This window comes from Botrytis deweyae (genome assembly GCF_014898535.1).
Source record: "Botrytis deweyae strain B1 chromosome Unknown BDEW_055, whole genome shotgun sequence".
Taxonomy (NCBI): Eukaryota; Fungi; Ascomycota; class Leotiomycetes; order Helotiales; family Sclerotiniaceae; genus Botrytis; species Botrytis deweyae.
The window spans coordinates 181,938-206,277 of NW_024066262.1; the positions used below are offsets into that span (position 1 = coordinate 181,938).

The 24,340-nt window shown below is 42.9% G+C and overlaps 9 protein-coding genes across 9 annotated transcripts; 4 read left to right on the top strand and 5 right to left on the bottom strand.

Annotated features, from left to right (window-relative positions):
- Nucleotides 1-891: 891 nt before the first annotated feature.
- Nucleotides 892-3,534, bottom strand: EAE98_011944 (uncharacterized protein; the record flags this gene model as incomplete). Its single annotated transcript, XM_038959568.1, has 2 exons — nucleotides 2,640-3,534; nucleotides 892-2,585 (listed from the first exon to the last, which is right to left on the bottom strand). Exons 1-2 carry the CDS (start codon nucleotides 2,782-2,784, stop codon nucleotides 892-894), a joined length of 1,839 nt encoding a protein of 612 aa, XP_038804107.1. The 5' UTR covers nucleotides 2,785-3,534.
- A 454-nt stretch (nucleotides 3,535-3,988) lies between these two features.
- EAE98_011945 (uncharacterized protein) lies at nucleotides 3,989-5,744 on the top strand (the record flags this gene model as incomplete). Its single annotated transcript, XM_038959569.1, has 3 exons — nucleotides 3,989-4,009; nucleotides 4,063-4,146; nucleotides 4,215-5,744. The coding sequence occupies 3 exons, from the start codon at nucleotides 3,989-3,991 to the stop codon at nucleotides 5,742-5,744; spliced, it is 1,635 nt and encodes a 544-aa protein (XP_038804108.1).
- A 1,091-nt stretch (nucleotides 5,745-6,835) lies between these two features.
- Nucleotides 6,836-8,098, bottom strand: EAE98_011946 (uncharacterized protein; the record flags this gene model as incomplete). Its single annotated transcript, XM_038959570.1, has 4 exons — nucleotides 6,836-6,925; nucleotides 7,007-7,461; nucleotides 7,518-7,764; nucleotides 7,832-8,098. 4 exons carry the CDS (start codon nucleotides 8,096-8,098, stop codon nucleotides 6,836-6,838), a joined length of 1,059 nt encoding a protein of 352 aa, XP_038804109.1.
- Nucleotides 8,099-8,769: 671 nt separating this feature from the next.
- EAE98_011947 (uncharacterized protein) lies at nucleotides 8,770-9,450 on the bottom strand (the record flags this gene model as incomplete). Its single annotated transcript, XM_038959571.1, has 6 exons — nucleotides 8,770-8,777; nucleotides 8,834-8,872; nucleotides 8,928-8,976; nucleotides 9,027-9,107; nucleotides 9,161-9,178; nucleotides 9,229-9,450. The coding sequence occupies 6 exons, from the start codon at nucleotides 9,448-9,450 to the stop codon at nucleotides 8,770-8,772; spliced, it is 417 nt and encodes a 138-aa protein (XP_038804110.1).
- A 396-nt stretch (nucleotides 9,451-9,846) lies between these two features.
- EAE98_011948 (uncharacterized protein) lies at nucleotides 9,847-10,755 on the top strand (the record flags this gene model as incomplete). Its single annotated transcript, XM_038959572.1, has 5 exons — nucleotides 9,847-10,139; nucleotides 10,197-10,224; nucleotides 10,277-10,369; nucleotides 10,419-10,622; nucleotides 10,684-10,755. 5 exons carry the CDS (start codon nucleotides 9,847-9,849, stop codon nucleotides 10,753-10,755), a joined length of 690 nt encoding a protein of 229 aa, XP_038804111.1.
- Nucleotides 10,756-12,857: 2,102 nt separating this feature from the next.
- EAE98_011949 (uncharacterized protein) lies at nucleotides 12,858-15,212 on the bottom strand (the record flags this gene model as incomplete). The annotated part of the gene is made up of 2 exons (XM_038959573.1): nucleotides 12,858-14,500; nucleotides 14,837-15,212. 2 exons carry the CDS (start codon nucleotides 15,210-15,212, stop codon nucleotides 13,146-13,148), a joined length of 1,731 nt encoding a protein of 576 aa, XP_038804112.1. The 3' UTR covers nucleotides 12,858-13,145.
- A 610-nt stretch (nucleotides 15,213-15,822) lies between these two features.
- EAE98_011950 (uncharacterized protein) lies at nucleotides 15,823-16,880 on the top strand (the record flags this gene model as incomplete). Its single annotated transcript, XM_038959574.1, has 2 exons — nucleotides 15,823-16,787; nucleotides 16,844-16,880. The coding sequence occupies 2 exons, from the start codon at nucleotides 15,823-15,825 to the stop codon at nucleotides 16,878-16,880; spliced, it is 1,002 nt and encodes a 333-aa protein (XP_038804113.1).
- Nucleotides 16,881-17,391: 511 nt separating this feature from the next.
- EAE98_011951 (uncharacterized protein) lies at nucleotides 17,392-20,008 on the bottom strand (the record flags this gene model as incomplete). Its single annotated transcript, XM_038959575.1, has 3 exons — nucleotides 17,392-18,554; nucleotides 18,606-18,785; nucleotides 18,841-20,008. The coding sequence occupies 3 exons, from the start codon at nucleotides 20,006-20,008 to the stop codon at nucleotides 17,392-17,394; spliced, it is 2,511 nt and encodes an 836-aa protein (XP_038804114.1).
- Nucleotides 20,009-20,794: 786 nt separating this feature from the next.
- Nucleotides 20,795-21,816, top strand: EAE98_011952 (uncharacterized protein; the record flags this gene model as incomplete). The annotated part of the gene is made up of 3 exons (XM_038959576.1): nucleotides 20,795-21,066; nucleotides 21,124-21,384; nucleotides 21,720-21,816. 3 exons carry the CDS (start codon nucleotides 20,795-20,797, stop codon nucleotides 21,814-21,816), a joined length of 630 nt encoding a protein of 209 aa, XP_038804115.1.
- Between the last annotated feature and the right edge of the window lie 2,524 nt (nucleotides 21,817-24,340).

A 24,340-nucleotide genomic window follows, 5' to 3' on the forward strand; every position in this document is an offset into this window, starting at 1 on the left:
ACGGGAATTCTCCTCATCAAAGTGACACTGGAAAGTCGAGGCAAGAGCTGTCGCCCCCAGTAAACAGTCCAAGGGACCGCCAAGAGGCCGAAATATTGAAAGGAGGTGCGGTTTTCTTCACAATCAAGCGAGATGGGACAAAGGAGATGGCATTGTGTATTCAGACTACGGAGGAAAGAGCTTTCATGTCACTAGAAAAACGCCAATCGTCCTTGTTGCCTGTTATACCGTCTCTTTTCGTAACTGAGTATTCCCATCCTGATTTTTCATGTGAATCATTAAAATGAGGTCGTTTCTTGCATAGAAAACGAAAGGACTATCATAGCGGAACGTGGTCTTGTGTAAAAGCAAGTGTAAAAGCAACCTGCAATTGGCCAAGAGAGATCGATGCGTAGGGAAAGGCCAAATCAAACAGTTTCCATGTGATGATGTACTACATCAATACCGAACTTTAGATAAAGTTACTTTTGCCACGTTGCGAGATTGCATATACTTGAATAGAAAAAGTCAACAAGCAACAACGATGGATCGTCGGAGTCCTCATAGGTCCCCGTGAAATTAAGCTGAAATTGTACATCATAGATAGTGGCTAGGGGAAACACTAAAGCACAGAACGAAGGAGAAAATAGACATATCTACGCGGCTGATGATTTGTAGAGCGTGTGATGCTTCATTGACATAATCCTCCGATGAATGCGCCACACTAAAATAACTCCAAATAGGTATTTGATTCCATAAATATTGGCGCCAATTCGCCACCGAAATTTGGTAAGGTGAAATTTTCGTAGATCATATAGCTGGATATTCAAAGATTATGCGGACCTTCCTGGTCCCCTTTCAAGTATCATGCGTGCCAGAAATGCGGAAGAAGTACACATTCCAAATATGAGCCTAGTTTGGATTCCAAACGGTCCACCAAACGCCAATGTTAGCCGCTATAATCAGATCTAACATCTTCAATCCCTCGTCATGGATGATAAGTTTCCCAAGTTTTGCACGTTTGCCTCTGTTCCCACCACCGGCTTTTTCCTGTCCAATACTAAGGTCTAGCCGATCGTCATTATCGTTCGAGATTGTCAGCTCGTCTAAGAAGTTATTTAATCTTTGTGTCAAGGGCGGAGAGTCTTCTTCAAATGACGAGCTAATTGAGGAAGGTCTAGGTGGCAGATGGGAAAGATCTGTCCCGTCACTTGCGTATGGGATAGCATGAGACGTTTGGTGCGGCTGAGTTTCAGATGGATGGTGAGGGCTAGGCTTAGATAGTCTTTTACGGAAACTTCCTAGTTTTCGTGTGAGTTTAGTCGACCCACTCTTGACTTGAGCTGCAGCCAAGTCCATCTTCTCTCTATCGAATAAATCTGAACTTGGTAAATTGAAGCGAAGTTCGCTCACAGTTACAGAGCTTGACGAAGAGGCAGTGGAATCTGCGGAGACTGGGGCTGGTAGCTTGTGTAGACAACGTAAGGACCGGCCAGCGCCACCAGTGGAGAAAGTGCAGGTACCTCCCCAAGGACTTAAGAATGTGTAACCCTTGGCGCGAGAATTTTCGGTCCCATCCGCGGACCGATTTTCTGGATCAGATTCCTGCGGACCTTCCGAGCTACCGCTGTTGTTTCTGCTGTGATTTGTCGAGAAATCAGATATTGCCCTTCTGTGTTGTTTAAAAGTTTGATTCCATGAACTAGCCCATTCCATCGATATTTGACTGTGAAACCCAGATCCGGAGACCCCAGCCTTTTGCGTCACTGATGTGGGGACTTCATTTCCGGAGGGTTGGAATCTAGCTCCTTGTGACTCCCGAGCTCGAGCTGTACCACCGAGCTTGTTATTGCCTATTGGGTGAGTATGATTGCGAAAATAGGTATAGCCTGGCGTTGTGATATGTACAGAAATGTCATAGTAAGGTTTTTTAGTTGCCGTCATCCCTACAGTGGGAGGATTTGATTTCCCTTCAACTATGCCGACATTCCATTGGCCGCCCGAGGTTGGATCTCGTCGAATGATAGTTATCGAAAACGCCTTTGCAGAATCATCAACTGGTTTGGGTCTTTCAAACATCGTATGGCTACTTTGAGGCCGGTGTGATGTCTCCAGATCATTGTGAATAGGACTGCCAGTCTGAGAAGACTCTGGAGTGAACATCGAATTCTGAGGGACTATTTTTGTCATAGGCTTTCTGTTGACGGTATTTGACCGCGCCATAGAAGGATGCTGACCTACAACCCGCCGAGCAATACCTGCTTCTGCTACCATTGGCGTATTGGCAATTTTGTCACGCGGGGACAAGATTTCATCGTATCCCGAAGTATCATCCTTCTGGATATCTAGCGCAGGTGCTTGGTGCTGTAGGCGCTCCAAGTTTAATACACTTTGCCTATCGATATCCAAAGACTGGGCCCTAGAGCCATCGGGTAGAGGCTTGCGGGGTAAAGTCTTTTTAGACAGTGCCCGGGAGGGAATCGGCTGCTCTTCGGGTAAGAGTTGGGCATCCTCATCCGAGTTTAGATGTAAGTAGTACAAAGAATTTGCGACATCTTCGGATGTGACATTCTTGAGTTGTGGTTTCAAGGTTGTAAGGATGATATCTAGAAAACATAGTCAGCTATGACGATCAACGCCCTATATGCACGCAAACGCACCATTGCTACCAGGTACTCTAGCGATATAGAGAACTAGATTGGCCCTTTTCTGCTCGGTTGGATTTCGTGGATACTTCGGAGGGTTTCCAGCAAGCTGGATCAGACCAGAAAGCGAGTTTGCTTCAACGAAATCTTGCGGAGACATATTTCGCCGGCGGATTGAGGTATACGATGAGGCTGAACTGGAAAAAAAGAGAAAGGGGGCTCTTTCTTTTTACTCTCTCGTTCCTCTGAAGTGAATCACACACAGGAAGGCAAAGCAACAAATGCGGCAGATCAAACCTGGGGATTATTGACAAGAAGCGGATTGAAAAAGCTCAGCCTGCTTGGAAGAGAATTTTGTTTGGTAGGGTTTCGATTTATCAAGCTTTTTGCGATATCACTATGATATTGGGCAGCAGAAAATGTACCCCAGATATGTCAGGGAAAGGTGGTGGGTATCTGGAACTGGGGTCTCATATGGCGAATAAGGGAGGCCGATATGCTGATGGGATGAAAAAGGAGCTGGTTGGTGCAACAAGGAATCGCAGAAACTTATAAAGATTGAGAAAGTTATCAAAGATGTAGCGGTGATAATGATTGCCACGACATCATATACTTGATCCACATGTTGCTTGGGGCTACCCAGGTATAATAAGATAAAAGAATAAATAGCTAGATGAGACTTCTATATTGAAATCCTTGATTCTTGGACTCCTTATGTGATTCCCAGCAAATAATTGATTTGCTTTCGGTTGATCAGATCATCTGTTGGCGGGTCACCAAGAAATCCCAACCACAAGATTGACTTGCAGCATTGCACTGCCACGATGTCGATTGATAGGTACGGGCGTCCACGGGTACCGACAAAATGTGTGAGGCTGATGTATGAGGCTGATGTATGAGGCTGAGATTTTTGACTTTTCTTATTTTTCTCAGACTTCACTTATCTACTAGGAGGGTAGGCACAAGTATGTGCTAGGTACCTTGTAGAGGTAGAGAGTGAGTCCACTCACCTTGCCCGCCTCGTCCGCTTAAAATGGATATTTCACCAAGAGCCCCATAAAAACGACCCTTGATTGGCTCGAGCTGACCAATCAAAATTCACCAAAAGTTCGTGCACTAGGAGTTAAGAAATCTCGAAAAATTAATTTTGGCTCGGATTATCGTACAGAGGGAGAAGAAGAAAAGCTTCATACTTTTTTACTCCAATTTCAATCACACCTACCTAGGTACCATACACACACAGAACAACTTTTATGATAGTTATGTTATTTTGATTGTATTAGGATCAAAACATACGTCATTTATTTAATTCAAGTTTTGTCTCACCAGTATTCCTATTGTGATTCATTTGTCATTGGTAAAAGATGGCAGAGAGCACTCTTCAAGTTTGTCTTCTTTTCCCCGCCTTTCCTATTTATCCATTAACAATTCTTCACAGGACAGACTGCGTGAGCATGCAGAGGCATTCGATGGATTGCTATCCTTGATTCCAGCGAAATACTACTATGCCGAAGATACCAGTGTATGTTGAAAATTCATCTTGGTTTCAATTGCTAGTGCCACAATGCTGATTGTCTTTCCAATATGCAGGATCAATGGAAAAAGAAGAAGCAAACTAAGCAACAAGCTGCTGCTGCAAGACGCGCAAAGCTTGACCCAGATTCTGCAAAGACCGCAAAGGATGTCATGGATGAAAGAGCAAAGAAGAGAAAATTGGAAGAGTCTGAAGATGTGGAGGAGGGTTCCGAAGTCGAGGGTATTGAGAAAGAATTACCAAAACAAGGATTGAAAAGGGCCAGCGAGAAGCCGGCAAAGAAGCTGAAGACCGATGCTGAATCCGCAAAAGAGACATCTAAATCTGCGACACCAAAAGACTCTACATCCAAGAAAGGTTTGACACCAGAAGAAGAGGCGGCAAAATTGGAAAAGAGAAACCAGAAAGAGGAACAGAAGAAGGCAAAGGCAGCCAAGAAGTCAGCTAAACAAAAGGCAAAGAGGGAGGAAGCTGCCAAACAAGTCGTCGAATTACCAACCGAAGACACTCCTGCTAGTGAGTCGACTACAAAAGATGATGTGGCTGAAGAAGTGACCAAGGACACTGCCACTAACAAGACCCCTACCAAAAAGACAATCGAGCATGAAATTGCAGCCGATGAGGAACCAGAGCATGATCAAGAAATTGGTCATTTCGAAGCTGAAGGTCTAGAGGAGCCTGAATCTACCAAATCATCGCCGCCCTCATCTACTTTCTCCGCAACAAACGAGGACAATGCCAGTGGAGGTACATCTACATCCTCTACTATCCCTCCTACCGCCCCTCCTAAGCACATTACCATTCCAGCCGACTCCGAAGCTCTCCGTTCTAGATTAGCAGCTCGCATCGAAGCCCTACGAGCTCAACGTAAGGCAAACAATCCCGATGGTACCCCCGTTCGCAATCGCCAAGAACTCATGGACCAACGTCGCAGAAAGGAAGAGCAACGCAAAGCCCACAAAAAAGAACTCCGACTCCAAGCCAAGATTGACGAAGAGGCTAGGCGAGAAGCCGCTTTGGTATCAGCACGAAGTAGTCCAGCAGGAAGCTTGCTCAGCCCTCTAATTCGCTCACCCGAAAACAATTTTGCTTTCGGTAGAGTCGCATTCGCTGATGGACAAAGTCTCAATGAAGATTTGACCGCACTCAAATCCATACCAAAAAAGAAGGGTCCACAAGATGCCAATAGTGCACTTGCCGCAGCAGCCAAGAAACAATCTCGTCTAGAAGCCATGGATCCCGAGAAACGTCAAGACATCGAAGAGAAAGAACGTTGGTTGATTGCAAAAAAGCGCGTAAATGGTGAGAAAGTTCGGGACGATAGTTCGTTACTGAAGAAAACCCTTAAGAGAAAGGAGGCCGCGAAGAAGAAGAGTGAAAAGGAATGGGGTGACAGGATGGATGGTGTCAAGAAGGCAACTCATATGAAACAAAAGAAGAGAGAAGAGAATCTCAAGGCTAGGAGGGATGGAAAGGGTGGAAAGGGAAAGAAGGGCGGAAAGGGTGGAAAGCCAGCTGGTGGTGCAAAGAAGAAGAGTAGGCCAGGATTTGAGGGTAGTTTTGGAGGTGGAGGAAAGAAAAAATAAAGGCTATTGTGACATGATGTTCTGTTAGGGATTTGATTGGGTGTTTAGGAGTGAGGATAGGAAAATTATAATAGAGGATGTGGTGGTTGGTGGGTAGGATAGGAAAGGAAAGTGATAGTGTCATGTCTATGGAGTAGACTGACCAGGAGAGGAGGTGAATCATTCTCATCCAGCAAAATGGATGCATGGATGATGACATTGTACTTGTTACATTGATCATAAGAGAAGTCTTCTACGATACCATCTACAATGAACATTTTTGTACAAGATAATTTTTGTGAACAACTGAATTATTATTGAAATATCTCGAATCTAGAATATACAAACCACTGCTTTATCACCTACCTATCTACTAATAGTAGACTAATAGTAGACAAATAAATAAACCAACCAACAAACAAACCAGCAAACTTTTATACCCTCTCCCCTATGTATTCCTTAAGAATCATAAAGATATAAGAACAAGACACAAGATACCTATTCAGAAGCAGAACCATAACCATAATCATCATATCACTCACACCAAACATCCTCATCCTCATCCTCATTTTCATCTTCATCTTTATCCAAAATATAAAAAAATCTAATAATCTGTTTAAATTCTGCTATTACAACAAGATTCCAAAGGTACATAAGGTAAGGTGAGGTAAAGTAAGGTAAGATGTGATTTTTCTTTTTCTCTCACAAGAAAATCCCCATCCATTTGCAAATCCGATGATTATGCATGCCCAAGTTCCTCATCTCTTGAATCTTGATTTTCCTCCCTTACCTCGTACCGTATCTGCAAATACATTTCCTGGCGCCCGCCCAGATAAGAACAGATGAGTGAAACTACTAGGTGAACTTTTCCCTTTCTCTTCTCTCCATTTCCTTCACGGACAAAGAGTCTAATATTCCGACTCCCCTACTCCTCCTCCCCTTCCAATTGAACGAAAATGAGTGATGTAGCGGTGGCATAGCAAAAGATCTCCTTGTGCGTGTGTGTTGATATATTTTGTAATTTTCCCTCCATCATAAAAGTGTCATCGAGATGCGGCCCACTTCAGCCTTGTGTGTGAGATCGTGGATCGAATTGCATGTGTGAGAAATAATTATAGCAAAGAATCCAAACGAGTAAAGACACTTAAACATGCGGCAACGACTTCAAGTTGTAGTTCTTTATCCTTTCCATTGTTTACTTCCTATTTGCATGGTATTAGTATATGTAATTTTAAGAAGGGGTGCACAGACAGGGATACTGGTGAATAAAGAGTGATACATACATCTGTAATAACCTGTCCCAAGTTTGCACCTATTCCTGCTGAGCCTCCTGCTCTCTTTCCAAATGGCCATTGGCTATATTCTGCCAGTAACTCATCAACTTGAGCAAATGCTCGTTCTCTGGATTCGTGACCGAGTGATGCGAGGGCGTTCTCTAATACGTTGGCTGCATAGGCAGCACATACCATGGCAATCGTTCTCACATATCTGAATTCGAGGTTCTCGGGGAGGAATTGACTGCCTGGGAGTACAACAGTTCGTTGTGTAAGGACGTTTCGGACTCTTCTTCTGATTTCCTCCTTTGCTCCACCGTCTGCTACAGGATGTGTCGCCATGTCGAATAGAAGGAAGTTTCTCTTTTCGGTTCTCAGAATGCCCTTATCGACTAATCCTTTAGCCAAACGTTCTCTGACTTGTTTCAATTGATATCCGATTTTCATGAGATTCCATGTCTCGCCTAGTAGATAGTGTTAATGTTGAGATCTTAAGATGTGCGAAATTGCGATTTCTTACCGCTCATCAAATCGATCCATGAACTGACACTCATCTTCTCACTCGCTTTCATCATTTTGAGCGCTTCATCCAATAAGACTTCTCCTGTCAAGGTGTCATCGATAACCTCAATTACTCTGTCTGCTAAGGGGAATCGCCGCCTCGAGGAATCCTTCTGCATGCTCACTCTCCCTCTGAATGCTAGCTCAATGACGATACATCCCCGAAGCGCATACGATATGTTGTCATTCCAGAATGAAAGATAACCCTATAAAACAACATTAGTATCAATCGCAGAAGCGCAAACCACCACCTGTCCAGATCAAGCCACCTACTTGCTTATCCTTCAATCCCAGTAACAAAACCTCCTCCATTAACGTCAACTTAGGTTGTTTGCTTCTCTCTGCACTTTCGCTAATATCTCTTGGATCAAAGGCAATCTTGTGACCGTTCTCTCCGCTCTCATATGATGTTTCTGGGCCGCTTGTATCGCGAGAATTTCCAGCCTTGGGCGCCGGTGATGCAACACGACTCGATTCTCCATTTTCTGTATCGCCAGCTCCTCCTCCACCACCTCTTCTGCGTGTGAGTCCAGAAGACATTGGGTCGTATCGCAAAATCGATTATACTTGTAGTATTTGATGTATGAGTAGGGGATGTCGTAGGAATTAAGCAAAGGGGGATGGATTTTTGTCCTCTTTGCAGTGAGACAGCGGCGTTACCGCTCACAAAAGCAATTCCGCCAGTAGAATATCCTATCTTCTGTCGATAAATTAATTGATATCGAAGTTCTAGATTCTTGAATTCGTTCTTTTTCGTATCAATAGTAAAAAAGTGGGCGGGGCAATTGTAGTGTCTTGTAGGTTGAATTGTTCTGTAGAGCTTTGAGGTGCGTGGATGAACAGGGATAGCGTAATCAGAGGACGCTAATATTTTATAGAGGCACTTCTTTGACCGGGGAAGTGGGAGATGATTATGATGGTTCGGAGAGAAAGTTCTTAGTGAAAAGAATAATTTGAAACATATCCAAACTTAATGTATCTTCATGTTTTAAATTTAAGAGAGGAACACAGAGGTTTGTTGAGTAAGATGATCTAAACATTTTTACAAGGCGCATAGAATCACATCACTTCTATGAACGCATCGAAGCTCGTACAAGTTTCCCCTCCCTTGTATCGCCGCCCGTTCACCACTTGAATCTCATTCCTGGTCCATGAATCCCCCATTGCCTTACTTCAATCTTGACCGTCCCCATATTATACAATTCCATGATCTAATGAGCTGTGAAAGATGTTAGCGATTCTGTTTGCCTTTGTGAAATATTGTAGGAGACTCACCATCTGGTTGGTGGAGAATATACTCGACGGCTTGGTCAACTATGGAATTTGTTAGATGATTGCGCTATTGAATGTTCCCATCAAGACGACATACCACTGAGAATAGAATCCGCATCCTTGTCTGGGATCTCAATGCTGAATTCCTGTGACCGCATCAGTCTTTAGTTCCCCACTGTGAATGTCTTGTACAAACCTCCTCAATAGCCATAACAACCTCTACAGTGTCCAAGCTGTCCAACCCAAGATCGTTCGAGAAGTGTGCGCTTGCAGAAAGCTATTCAATGTCAACCATGGCGTTCAGGCCGTCTTCCCTATCATATATCATACCTTCGTTGGGTCCGAAACCTACAGGTCAAATTAGTACATTCCCAGTCGACATTATTAAGCACACTTACTTTGTCGAAGTTTTCCAGTAAAGAAAGGATTCTGCCCTCAACTTCTCCCTTGTTGAGACCGGCGGCTGCGGAGTAGCATCTTGCAGCTTGGAAAGCTGATGGGGCGAATTGAGATTTTGTGATGAAAGAACTTTGGTTGATAGGACGAGCAATTGCTGCAGGTCTTTGGACAGCTTTGCTAGCAGCGCTGCGGGCTGATCTGAGAAGGGCGGTTCTGAACATCTTGATGTGTGGAGAGGATTAGAAGTGACGTCTGTGGATAATACAGTAGTAGATGCGAATTTGACGATAGAGATGCTTCCCAGAATGTTTAGCTTTAGCGTATTTCGGATTCACGTGACAGAGGTGCGCCGACGAGTTTGATGGAGTTACGCAGCGTAATTTTGATTGGTACAAATTTGGTTTGAAATGGTAAATTGTATCTTGGGGACTATATTCAATCTATATTACCGTTTCAAAAATATAAAAGGAAGTGGTGGCGTACAATAGAAGCTTTCAACTTTTGGCCAATCACAGAAAGTCATTTCGAAATCAAGTCGTAAAGTTCCGTCAACCCTCAAATAATATCATATCCAAGTTACAGATCTCCAACAATCCTGCCACGAGCAACCCTTCACAATGGCAACAACAAAGCCCATAACTATGCTCGTGGCGCGCAGTCGTCCATTAACTACTTTGACTGCCTCAACAATTCGCACATTCACACCTGTTGCATCTAGAGCGACTTTCTCGACTTCTCAATTTCGAGGCGCCACCCCAGCCGGTCCTCCCCCGCCCGGCTTCAGACTGCCAAAACCTGTGAGATGGAATGAGAGCAAGGAGAGTACGATGGATAAGGCAGGGAAATACTTCCTCATGTCGGAGTTGTTCCGAGGAATGTACGTAGTACTAGAACAGTACTTCAGACCTCCGTAAGTTATGCCATTGAGTCTCTCAACCTCCATATTGCAGTGGCTAACTACTTGTAGATATACAATTTATTATCCTTTCGAGAAGGTATACAGCTCAAAAATATATATGGGTGGCAACGAATACTTATAGAATATAGGGTCCAATTTCTCCTCGATTCAGAGGCGAGCACGCTTTACGAAGATACCCTTCAGGAGAAGAACGATGCATTGCTTGCAAGCTTTGTGAAGCTGTATGTTATTCCATTTTCATGAGTAGTGGCGGATTCTCATATAATTTAGATCTGTCCCGCACAAGCTATTACGATTGAAGCAGAGGAGCGTGAAGACGGAAGTCGCAGAACGACTCGATACGATATCGATATGACAAAGTGTATTTATTGCGGTTTCTGCCAGGAGAGTTGTCCAGTTGATGCTATCGTGGAATCACCAAACGCTGAATACGCCACTGAGACGAGAGAAGAGCTATTGTACAACAAGGAGAAGGTATGTCTATGTTCAAATCACCCGCCGGGTTCGGTTCAACTCTTACTAACTCATTTTACAGTTACTGGCCAACGGAGACAAGTGGGAGCCGGAATTGGCGGCAGCAGCAAGGGCTGATGCACCATATAGATAACCATGTTTTTGTTTGTTGCGAGGTGGGAAATTGTACATATCAGAGGTGGTTCTTCAAAATGCGAGTAACTGGACACAGAAAATTCCATAATTTGTGCAACAAAACATGTTCTCGCTGGTCTAAATGTCAATTTATGTATTAAAAGAAGTGAACCAAATCTACAAGTGTAGACAAAATAATCTTGTCTAAATGTCCACATGACTTTATCATAGAGGGCTCTTGTTAAGACTTACATGAAGTTGTTTGGCTCACAAATCCACGAAATCCAACTTTGCCCGACGATCTTACTTCCAATTTACTTAGTATACGTACCTAGATAGGTATTTATTGTCAAGACCAAGTACTACCGTCCCAAGTTGTTGAATCCTAGATAAAAATCACACTTGTCCATGTGTGGCTCCAGTTTCCAAATCCAAAAACCTCGTCCAGTGCACATCGATCAGGCAAGATCAAAGGCAATATCTGTGTACTCTCAAAATTGCAGTCTCGTCTCTAGAGACGAGGAAAGTGTGATTTTCGTTGTGGTTATACGCAAATGATAGAAAGAGGAGGGAGCTGTTAGTAACCTTCAAGAACACAAGTGATCGTTTTTCCTTTAATATTCCATCTCGATCTCTTCAACACCATATTAAATTATCTAATCTTGTATGCTTAGGAGTATCTTCATTGCACAATAAACTTGATTCTGTCAACACTCTTAATCATCCTTACCGTCCTAAACTTCAATGCGAGTTCTCGTAAAAAGGAATCACCAATTCACACCTCGTTTCCTGCCGAGTGCTGCGGGACTCAGTCTGCGCTCGATCATCAGAGTCTGAATCATGTCATCAATCTTACAACGCCGTCTCCACCTTTGCTTCTCAGAACCTCCGAGCTCAACTATTGGCCAATATCCAAACTATTTGAAGATACTCGAACCACGAGCCCAACGCTGAATGAGCCAAAAGACACAGTAATCAAAAATCGTCTCCCTCTTCCACACGGCTCTTCACGAGATGTTGCGAACTCAGATCAGTATACAAAGAGAAGAGAGAAGTCCGACCCTATCATCTCAGCAACATGGCGCTTTTATCAGACCCTGTAAAGTAAGTCTTGAGCCATAAATCTGCTGATGAGTACAGAAATCACCAGATATCGAAAGAGAAACAGGAATTACAATACTTTAGGGACTGGTATCTGGATGAAAGGAATTTGCAGCTCATTGATGTGATAAATGGTCAGCCCCTGACTTGTAAAAAGATTGCTCGACTTTGTGTTGCAGCGATCGAACACGATATCATGGCAAAGACTTTGGCAGAGCGTAAAGAACAGTTCGCGGCTCTTGATCTAACTGATCAGGCGAGAGTCATAAAATCTTCGGCAAATTTTGCTCTACTTACCCACTCAGAAACCTACAAGGAGTGAATTCTGGGCAACAGTCATGCAAGCTCCTGCAGATATTCGTACACCATCTGAGAATCCCCCAAAGAGGGAATTAGCGAAATCCACACAAGATTCTACAAATCCAACTGATTCTCAAACCCGTGCAAGGAATGATTTCTGGGAAATAGTCATGCAAACATCGGAAAATAAACCTTCTTCTGAAAAGGTCTTGAGAAATAACTCTTCGGGGATAACTGCGCGGAAAGCAAACTCAACTTCTCGAAAGAAGCATTCAAGAAAAGAGCTTTGGGTAGCGACGGTGCAGAATTGTGCAATATCAACTTCGTCGAGAAAAGGGCCGCGGAGAGATTTTTGGGCGCTTTGTTCAGAGTGAGTTGGAGCTTGATTAGTTGCTGTGTGGGTGTTGGTTCGAATAGCTCATTTATCTGGTATGGGTAAGCACAGGAGTTTCATTTGGAGGTCTGGCGGGGTCCTGGTTTGATATCCTGCGTTTGGTATACGGGCGTTAAACGTGGGTTGGAAAATTAGCATGGCATTATTGCTGTGTGTGATGCGTGGTATTCTTAACATGTCTTGAAAACACAAAAGAAAACACCTCGTTGCGGAGAATTCTTCAAGGGGTCGCGAACCCATGTTTGATAGCGGCAATGTATGACATTCAGTGATTAAAAGTGAACCTTTTTATTTACTTACTTTTAGATAAAGAGTGTTGTGATTGTTAATGTGATACTATTCGAATGTAGTAGTCATTTGAAGAAACTCTGCATGATGTGGAATTGAAGATTCTATCTCTAAATCTGACCTCTCTATCTAATCTGTGATAATCAGCTTTCAATCTACAAACCATGTTTATCTATCCTTGATTCCAGAGAAAACACATGGTACGAGACACTAGGCATGCAGAGTTTGCACCCTGCTTGATTACCCAAACACTCTTACTACCCAGTCAGCAGTTGTGACAAATCGAAACCCACATTCTTCAATTCCCAAATTCGAAGTTCCTCCATCTACCATCCGAACCCCTCATCATGCCACCACACCTCCCTACCCTTTTCGACCCACTTCCCTACATGTTCTCTCAACTCCCTCGCCATACCCGTCGGTCCACAAACCAGGACCGCTACCCTCTCCTCCAATCCTTGACAAAAGGTTCCATCTACAATCGCGCGCAAATCTGGTCTGGAATACTTCGCATTAGTAGATGGAGATGCCAAGTTGTGCATTTCCACACTACCAGGTTCACCTGGCGAAGAAGCGAATGTGGAAGAAGAAGCACGGGGAGAAGTGATGTATAATTCTATTCCCGGGTTACTTTCGATTTTGAGTTCTGAGTTCTCGTTTTGAGGTGAGGAGGAGGAAGACAGTGCCCAGGATGATTCGGCTGCATCTCGCATAACCCAGATCATTCTTACATGACTACCTATTCTACCATCATTCTCCATTTCTCGCTTTACAGCTCGATAAATGGGTAAGGTAAAGGTAGCGCCGACGCCACCGGCTACGAGCAATACTCTATCGAATTTCTCGGCTAGATTGGGGAATTTACGAGAGGTTCCATATGGCCCTTCGATGTTGAGTGGTGGATGGGCTTTGTTGAGATGAGAAAGAGAAGATAAAGCAGATGTAGTTGGTCCGTTGAGAGTGCGCATTGTAAGAGTGATTTGTGGTGAAGGAGTTTCTGAGACGGAAGCAACAGTGAATGGATTGTAGAGTAATTCATAGAGATGGCGATTATACTCTGTAGACTTGGGGACGGATGATGGAGGAATAGACAGGTAAACATGTTGACCTGGAGCATATTGAAATTGAGAGAACTTCGAAGGTGTAACTGGGATAGTGACTTCAACTAGTGAAGTTTCTGGGACTGGTTTTATGATAGCGAAAGCTTTAACGGTGTTGGATTTGCGAATGCCAAGGTCGATTATAAAAAGAGCGAATGCTTCGAGTATGTAAATACGGAGAGCAGTGGCATGGAAGAATAGAAGAGGAATTATGGCAATGGCGACAAAAAGATGAATGATGAAGAAAACCCGGTAAGACCAACGACGAACAATTGGTAAACTCGTGATAATGAGGAGATTGATGAGCCAGAAAGAGAGTATACCGCAGATGATTATAGGTGTTGTGACTTTCATGTACAGAACTCCAATCTGAATCCAACCATTTACATACCAGCTGGCATGGCAAGCAAGAAGAGTCCATATGACTCGACCGGATATTCGGTGCCAGGTGTTGAGCTGCTCATGCGATGATCCGAATAATACGGAGAGTGGTGAATATAAAGATTTCATGGATAGTGCATAGTGAGCAGGGAATTGTGATGCTGCAACTATACCAAATCGCTTCGTTATATGAAAGTAATCTGGATATATCATTAGTCATTATGTTCAATTATATAACATATGAATTTTCGAGGTCCTAGATAGCCCAACCACAGTCTCACCGATGAGAGGACCTCGACAGCTGAGTATAATCCAGAGACTCGATCCACTTGAGATGGAATAGTAAGTTCAAAAAGGGGGGGGATTCGCTTGCAATCTCAAATCTACCCAGATGAGATATCTGCTGTTCTTTGCAAGCTCTCGAGAGAAGAACTTCCACAAATTCCGATATACAGACAATCCAAGTAACTTTGCTTAGAACAGTATACTCAATACACCTCCTCCAATCAACAACAGAAACAAATAAATAATCATACCATCACCCGTCCTATGCACACACAAAAATCCCAACCAAGCCCCCCACGCCCCCGCCATAATCCACTGGCCCCTCTCACCCCGACCGGGTGCCACTTCCCCGCCCAACCACCACACCACACTTCTTGTCTTTCGTTTCCACTCGGCGCTCCTCGAAGTCCTCCTCTTCTTCGACGTAGGAGAACTAGGAAGGGCGTTGTAATCGACTTTCGATCGTTGACGCTCGGAATAAACCCATACTGCTAATCGATAGACATTATACAGGATGATGGGGATGAAAATGGAAAGTTGGGCATAGAGACCATATCGATCGAGGAGAATACGACTTTGGATTTTCTCTTCCGGAGTGGGAAATTTGATGCGGTAGGGCCAGGACATTTTGAAGGTATACACCTATACCAGTATTTGGTTATTGATATCGACAACGAACAACACCTCTTGAGTTTCCCAAAAGGTTCCCTCAAAGAATGAATGAGTATCTAAAAATCTAAACCAAGATAGAACGTTTATATATGTTTATTCCCAACTACCCGCCCACTCAAGAAATCCCGGGCGAATAGAGTTTTATCGAGTATGGCATATGTTACTGTAGTCCCTGACTATCCGAATCCTTTCGGACTGATAGCCAACTCATCAGCACTAAGTGATTAATTGACCAATCATTGAAGATTTATTACACTAATACCGATTCTGACCCGCCTCGAGCCCGCGCGGAAGCTCGGACCACATAGAGGGATGAAATACATGAATCTAATCCCTGTTCGACTAAAATACCCCATGAAGACCTTGGGACGTCGATACATTTTAATGCGGAAAATTAGAATGCCACTACTCGTACTTGCGCTTGAGTGATGTGAATGATTTTACCATTTTTTTGCAGAAAGTTTATCTAGCACCTGCAAGGTATCAAACATCAAAACTTATCTTTATATTCAAACATACGAATTGAATATCTACCAATCCCACCAATGCAATGAATACAACCACAATGCGCAGTCTGCGCACTTCATCCCTCTTCCACTCGCCCCTCAAACCTCAATATCAACCCCTCGTCCGTCTCTGCTCCCTACCATCAACCCAGCGTTTCCAATCCAGCACTCCTCTCTCACCCTCCCTCCCCTCCAATCTAATCCCCGCCAACACCGTCAACGGACCCCCCTCTACTCTCCCCGCGCCCCTCGATCTCCCCACCCGCGAACCCAACCAACCATTCTTCTTCAAATACGCCTTCACCCTCGGAAAAGCCTATGCCAAATTCTACAAAACCGGCGTCAAAAACATCTACTACAATTTCATCGCCTCCCGCACCATCCAAACCATCATCGATGAGAAACACAAATCCTCTCTCTCCTCCGCCGTAAAAGGCGATGCGCTATCTCGTTCGGATTTCCAACTCTTGATCCGCAATCGTCACGATGTGAAGCGCGTTCCTATCTTCGCTCTGGTGTTTTTGATCTGTGGAGAATTTACGCCACTGGTCGTTATTGCGATTAGTAGTGTCGTGCCGTGGACATGTCGGATTCCCAAGCAAATCGATGCGGATCGGAAGAAATTGGAAGAGAGGAGGGCGATTAGTTTTAGAAATTTAACTATCAAGACTCCGCCTGCGGGAACCGATGCACAGGGATTGAGACGTATGCAGTTGTTGCATATCTCTTGGAGTTTGGGTCTGAGTAGTAGTGTGTGGGATTATATCGGTGGAAGATTGCCTGGACTGCCGAATGTGATTTTGAGGAGGAGAGTGGAGAAGAGAGTGAAGTATTTGGATATGGATGATAAGCTCATTAAGAATGAGGGGGGTGTGAAAGGGATGTTGGAAGAAGAATTAAGGATGGCGTGTGTAGAAAGAGGAATCGATGTTATGGGACGGGATGTCCACATGTTAAGGATGCACTTGAATGCTTGGTTGAGATCGAGAGAAAAGGTTGGAGTGGAAACTCTGCTTTTGACTAGGTGAGTTGACAAATGATCCTCGAGCCCCTCAATTCACCAGCTAACCATTTTACAAGACCAGCTGCGTGGCCCTCGAAGCCTAAGATGATCTAGATACCCAGGAACACACACGACGACTTTGTACGATAGCACACGAATTTTTATGTCCTGATACACGCACTTCGATTCCATTTCTTGTTCATTCACAAAATCATCTCCACATGTACAGCAATTGTAGGATACGGGAAAAAGCAACCACACTTCTCGATAGATAAAAAGACCTCACTCAGTATATAGATAGACATAGAAATAGAAACATCTCTGCATTTGATATTATTTGTTTATTAAGAGCTGTGAGCAATATCTACGCACGAGTGATTTCTTCTGTTCTGTTCTATCCCCTGATATGCTCTCGTCGCCAACTCTTCTTGAAACGGCATGCATCATACATATCATACGCGGTAAGAAACAAACATTTAACATCATGATAACTCCCATACCATGCCATGCCCTAAACTCCCGAAATGCACATTCAACCATAATTCATCGCGTAATATACAGAAACGCCATTCCCATATGCGAACGTAACGATGGCTTCCCAGTTGAAAAAGAACCAATCCACCGCTTACTGTCTATATCTAGCCAATTGAGCCATGATAGCCTGTACCTGCTGTGCATCTTGTCCATTTTGTTGTGCAGCTGACTGACCATATGCAGCACTATTGTTATAGCTGGCGTAAGGGTCTGTAGCAGCCTGCGGCATTGATTGTTGATAAATCTGTTGAGGTACTTGTTGTGGTGCTAACCCACCCAACAGACTAACAAGGTCTACTGCGGCGTTTGCTGCTACAGCAGGTGCATTCTGTTGTTGAGGCATGTTGTTCAACGTTCCAAGCAACTTTTGCAAAGTAGGATTGTCCAGCTGTCCCATGATGTTGGCGATATTTGCATTTGGTTGTGCAGTCGGGGCTTGGTAAACCGGAGCTGGGTTTGGCGCATACTGAGGTCTCTGAGCTGTGGCTTTCGCGCGTACGACAAGCTCGGCAGCAATCTTAGGTTCCAAATCCTGATACTCATCAAATCGAACAGCAGCATTGATACCTCCTGAGCGATCGAATACTTGCAAAGGTATTTTGCTAGCGTTTTGAGATCTCATATCAAGTTGAGAAACCGCGATGACACCTTCGAGAATCTGTCTACGAATAACAGCTTGAAGGGATAGTCGAGGGCTAAGGAACATTACTTCGGTTTTAACACCTCGTCCACGAAGTTCTCCCTCAACCCAGGAGACAAACCCTCGGTCCAACTCCGCCATAAGAATTATTTGAACGTCGGGAACCATTGATGGCTCGCGTCGAGGGATTTGAAGTGTGCCATCTTCGTTGGCTTCACGAGTTCTTGGGCTTGGGCTACGATCTCTATAACTGCCACGCTGTGCACTTGAAAAAGGAGATCGTGAACGACGCCTATCTCTGCTATCGTATGAATCATTGTTACGAGTAGATCTGTATTCGTCTCTGGCTTCTCTTCCCCTATAGTTTCGACTTGGCGATGGCGACCTACCAGATCGATATCCATCATGTGGACGTTGACTTCCATGCTGTTGTTGCGATCTATGGCGATCATTCTGGTTACGATCGTTATGGTTATAGCCTGAACCACGAGCGTCTAGCTGAGGATTACGATTACGAGCTGATGCATTTCCTCTCGTTTGTTCAGGGGACTGGGATCTTCTCCAGGTCTGGCCGGCATTTCGAGTGTTCTTCTGTGCCTTGGACACTTCGAGGTCTGTACCAAGAATATTAGCTCGGTTTCGAAAAGCAACATGAAATAACTCACGCATTTTGCGACCTCTAACTTCCTTGCCTTGCTCCATCTCTAAAGCTTTGTAACAAGAGGCAGCATCATGAAATTGAACAAATCCAAATGCTTGTTTGATCGATATTTGGGCAAGTTCGCCATACTTGTGAAAAACGTGGAACAAGTCTCGTTTAGTCAGTTTTTCCGATGGAAGATTACCTGAGAGAAGTATTAGATATTTGATGATTAGTGGTATTGCATAAGGCTTTCTTACCTATAAACAATCGTGAGCCTTTTGGAAATCTTTCCCAAAGCCCTTCAGTGACATATGTGCGTTCTCTATCAAGAAATTCATCATACTTTTTCTGCACCGTTGGTCCCCAAGGTCTGTCATCATTGTCATGTCCATCATGGGATTGGTCAGATGGAAAGCGACGGGTTTGTGTGTGAAGTTTTGGGCTGTTCGCTTCTTGATGGGGATGATTGAAAGAAACAGATGGGGGAGGGGGAAGTCCATATCGGGGATCAGTAGCGGTACCAGGGGCACCGACTGCAACTAATGATGATGTTACACCAGAATGGTTATAGGAGTTGGGTTGGTGTGAAAAACCTGAACCTCCAACATTGTACTTATGGGGATCATCGAAAGAAGTATAATTGGAACGTTTAGGAATTTGGGTAATTTGTGGGCGGGGGGGAAGGCTTGCATGGGTTGGTAGACTCGAGCTACCTTTTGGAGGGGCATTGCTAGAAGAGGAAGAATTTGGGCGGGCAGCTTGTGCATTAATCTCGGCATTGGCAGTAATATTGTCCAAAAGCTGCTGAATGTCTATTTCTCCGTTTGGTTCCTCAGAGTTTGTGGTTTCCGCTTTGGTAATGGGATTTTGAGAATCATCAGAGCTTTGGGCAGCTGTAGATTGAGGAATCGAGGGGACAGTAAGAGAAGGGATGGTATGGGCGGGCTGGGTTTCTGGGCCATTTTGGGTATCAAATGTGGCAGGTCGGTTGTTGGAAAGAGAATTAGACAATTCGCTCGTTGGCACTGTGTTAGGAAGACTGCTCGACTCTTGGTCAACTGCCTGTGATTGATCGCGACTATCTGAATGTTCTTCCCCATCAGAGTCAAATGTCATGGCATAATCATCGCCTTCATCTTCTTCCTCAGCCTTTGCTGCTGTTGTATCCTCATCCTTCTCATCATATGCATCTGAAAAGCGCGTATCGGAAAGTGGAGAGTCTATATCCTCAGGGACCGTCGAGGATTCGATGATTTCAGGAACCACCAAAGGAGCCTTGGATGGCTCATGGGTCGCCGTCATGTTGAAAGTCGGATCAATCTGATTTCGAAGGACAGGAATTTCAGATGGGTTGGGAAAGTGAACCGGAAGTGGAGAGAGCGGTGACTGAATTTTTGTATGGAATTCAGGTGGTTCTGAAGTCATAAATGTCTTTGTTATGAGTGCGGAATGCACACAAACTATCAAAGTTGATTGGATCCGATATTTGACAACGTCGTATGCTAGGAGAAGATACAAACTGATAGAAAGTAGCAGATATAAAAATTAATGGAGTGTGGAGATAATGTGATAGGCAAAGGCGATGCGATAAGTTTGCAATCCAGATTTAGGCAAGATTTGATTTGCCTGCTCGATTGAAAACTTTGGGGGAAACTGCGGTCAAAAAATAGTTATCTATTAGATTATCAAAAGTAACGTTGTCGCCTTGGTAATATAAAAAACGTTGATGTTTACTGGCGTCAAGTTGATGATTTTCTTGGATATGGTGGGATCGAAATTATGAGGTTGTCGCAATGCTTTTGATGATTTCTAGATGTGGTTTGTGAGAGAGAATGGATTGAATTGAATTAATTTGATCATGCCAAGAAATCTTGAAAGACCTTTTTTCACTAGCCGCACCGGTACTGGTGTGAAGGACTAGGTAGTCTTGGAGAGTCTGGCTCGGATAAAGCTCGGATATTCGAATTGGGTTGCTCAACTTAATAATGCTTATGTAATCTACTTGGGGCGGTCCTGGTGGTCATTTGTTTTACATTTACATTTGCCCTCGTCTCCATTGTAACGCTACCTACCTACTCTTCAATGCTGGAGCTAAAAGGGGAAAGTTTCCATCTGTAAAGTATTTACATACTACCTCAGTCAAGCAACACCTTGCAAACATCACATGAACCTCTAGGCAGGTGAGATAACAAAGAAGTTTGTCGAAGTGATATGCATTATTTTGCCAAGCTCACAGCTAAGCTGCTGCAATCATCTTCTCAAAATGTCAAGCCAATTTATACAACGTTTCTTCAAACACGCCCTTTTTCCGCAAGGTTGAATCTTCAGAGTTGCAGATCATATTCTGTTCAATCTACAGATGACATTGAATTTGAGGTTGCCAGAAAATGGTATTCTAATTTCAATGAATCAACCATTTCCACAAAGCTAGCCGAGACTACCTACTCAGCTGCTGGAGGTCCTGGTGGACAAAAGACCAACAAGTACGTCGAGCTTCTTGAGATTCAAAGACAAGTCTCCCAAGTACTGACTCCCTCCAGAACATCTTCAAAAGCCAACACCATTTGGTCTATGAAAAAGCTCGATGCCATTCTGCCGTTGATAATATCGAAGGGATTACGCCGTGGCACTTATTATGTGAAGAATACTGATGCAATTCAGATTCAATGTGATAGTAGTCGCAATCGGACTGATAATAAAGAGGAGACGCATCGAAGATTGAATGAAGAAATCAAACGTATATACAGGACAACAGTTCCGGGAAAGGCTTCAATTGAACAACAACAGAGAGTGAAGCACTTGTAAGTCATAAATTTCTTTGCTTTTGTGTTATCTCAATCAGTATTCATTCGTGAAGTTTGTGCTTCTCATAGAGAACATCATCCCCTTCAAACAATGGCGGAAGAAGTTCTTTTCGAGCAAACTGTGTAAATGAAAGGGATAAGTAAAGATACCCAGAAGTTAAAATAAATAAAAAACACAGGCGGGATTCAGGAGCTGGGGCCCGTCGTCTAGCTATAAGGGCAAGTCAACTTTGTGATTTATATCTGGATCATTTTACAATAGCAATACAGCTCGATAGCTTTGAGATACTGCCACCCTTTTTAACGCGAGAATGCGCTAATATTCATGACAGACAAACTTCGGCCAATATAGCGAGATTAAAAATGAAAAAGCAACATGGGGATAAAAAGAAGTCTAGAAGTAGTGGAAAAGGCGGCGGTGACTTCTGAAATAGAATTTCATTGTCTGGAATGTTTCACTGGCTTTCAAAAGTTCACTGAGAGAACACGAATTGGTTCACCGGATGAAGAAGCATGTATGTATCATATTTCAATTTCTTCGAAGCAGATTCTGTACATGGGTATTGGAGGTGACTGTTGTATAGTTTGAAGATGCAGATTATGCAGGAAGCCAGCAGAATGAATAATTCTTCGTGGTTACACTACCCCATGTCTCAGCCATCAACATGGATTGATTGCTGGTAGGGCTGAAGGATAAATAGTCTACCTTACCCCAGGTGATCTGAAAAGCCACGATATATCAATTCAATAAACCACATTTCGCCAATTGACCCTCACAATTCAATCAAATCAATCTTGGTGATTTCGCGTCCCGTTGGTGAAAATATTCAAAGGCAATATGCAACAAACTTTGCGTATAAAACTCCTCCTAAATAGGTATCAACAACTCCAACCCGATGATATAAGAAACCAAATCGAGCAAAAGTTAATACATGAAATTCCTTGATCGTATTTGCACTACATACCTACCTATCTAGCTAATCACCAAGTATCATACAAACCAAACATAAGCCGACGATTTGATATCCCACCCCTTTTCACCAGGTCTGAGAAACAAGATATGCATACCTAGCTACCTAGCTATACATAGCTGCTCGCACAGTCCAAAATGCAAGACTACAGGAACGTCCATCATACAGATAACAATATTTCTATCCTCGCTTGGAGAAGAAGAAGAAGAAGAAGAATGAGATTTGATACTATACAGACACCTTCGATGGAAATCCCGTAAACTATTATACTATATAAGATTACTTTACTTTTAGATATAAAGACCCTTCAGCTTCAAAATATAAATTTGTCTAATCTTATGAGATTGTGTGTGGATTCTAATTTGTCTAGACTCTATAGTAATTCATAAAGTCCGTTTTGAAAGTATCAGTAAGTGAGTAGAGTAGAGTAGAGTAGAGTAAAGTAGAGTAGAAGATATATTCTCTAATAGTCCATTTATTCATTTATTCACTCATCCACTTATCCACTCATTAAGTGACAGAGATGAGACACCTCAAGAATGAATCTATATTTCATGCCTATCTACAATATAGTATGTACTTAGTACTCTCACCCTCCCGCTCCCCCTCCCCTTTCCTCTTACCCTACTATCTAATAATACTCAATTCAATCTAATCCAATACATACCGCTATACTTTCTAGAAATCTTGTAACATAATATTATATAAAATAACATAAAATAATATAAAGTAAAGTGAAATAAAATATACTTATACTCATACTCATACTCATACTCATATTTATACTCATACTCATACTCATACTTATACTCATACTTATACTTATATTCATACTCATATTCATACTCATATTCATACTCATATTCATACTCATATTCATACTCATATTCATACTCATATTCATACTCATATTCATACTCATATTTATACTCATATTCATACTTATATTTATACTATATTATATTATTCTATATTATACATACTATCCCACCATCCATTATCTAATCGAGGGTTTATATTTATTTACCCCCTTATCTATAATAAGGGGGCCTCAGCAATTTGTCAACTTTTCAGTAATTTGTAACTTTTAATAATAATTCCTATAGTTTTTATTTTTTTAATAATATAAATAAATATTTGTAATCAAATTAAACTAATAATTATTTTGAATATTTCAAAATATTTTTATTTTTTATAAATAAAAAGTTAGAAAAAATTGATTCTATTCACTAGGGAGATTTCACACTAAAAGAAAAGTTGATGAATTGCTGAAAAATTGACGAATTGCTGAGGCTCCCTTATTGATACAATGAGGGGTGAAGAGGATCGTAACCCCCGATTACCTTCCTTCCACTTTTAAATTATCCCAAATAAATCGAAATCAAAAAGTATAATAATTCTCAAAGATTATTATTTCATCTCATCTCATCTCATCTTATAATATAATATCCTATATCATATCATATTATTACAATCTTTATATATCAACCCTCACACCTCACACCTACTTCCCATAGAAACCTCTCATAGAAACCCAGGTACCTCTCCCCATCCCAAACCCCAAACTTCAAACTCCAAACCGCAAATTGCAAACTCCCACTCCTCCCACCCCAAACTCCAAACTCCCACCCCTCCAACCCTTAACCCAAACTCATCCAAACAAACTATCTTGTATAATAAAAACAATCAGAAACTAAACCAAATAAACAAATTAACATATTCCAAAAATACTTCAAATCATCAAATCATACACACCAGCCCAGTTCCCCCCTCTCCATAACTCCCTCCTCTACCTCCTCTCCCTCCTCGCCCTCTCTCCCTCCATCCCGCCTATCCCCTTCGCCCTCCTCTTCCTCCTCTCCCCTCCTCTCCCTCCTCTCCCTCCTCTCCCTCCTCTCCCTCCTTTCTCGCCTTTCTCTCCTTTCCTTCCTCTCCCTCTCTCTCTCCTCTCCTTCCCTTTCCCTCCTTTCCCTCCGCTCCCT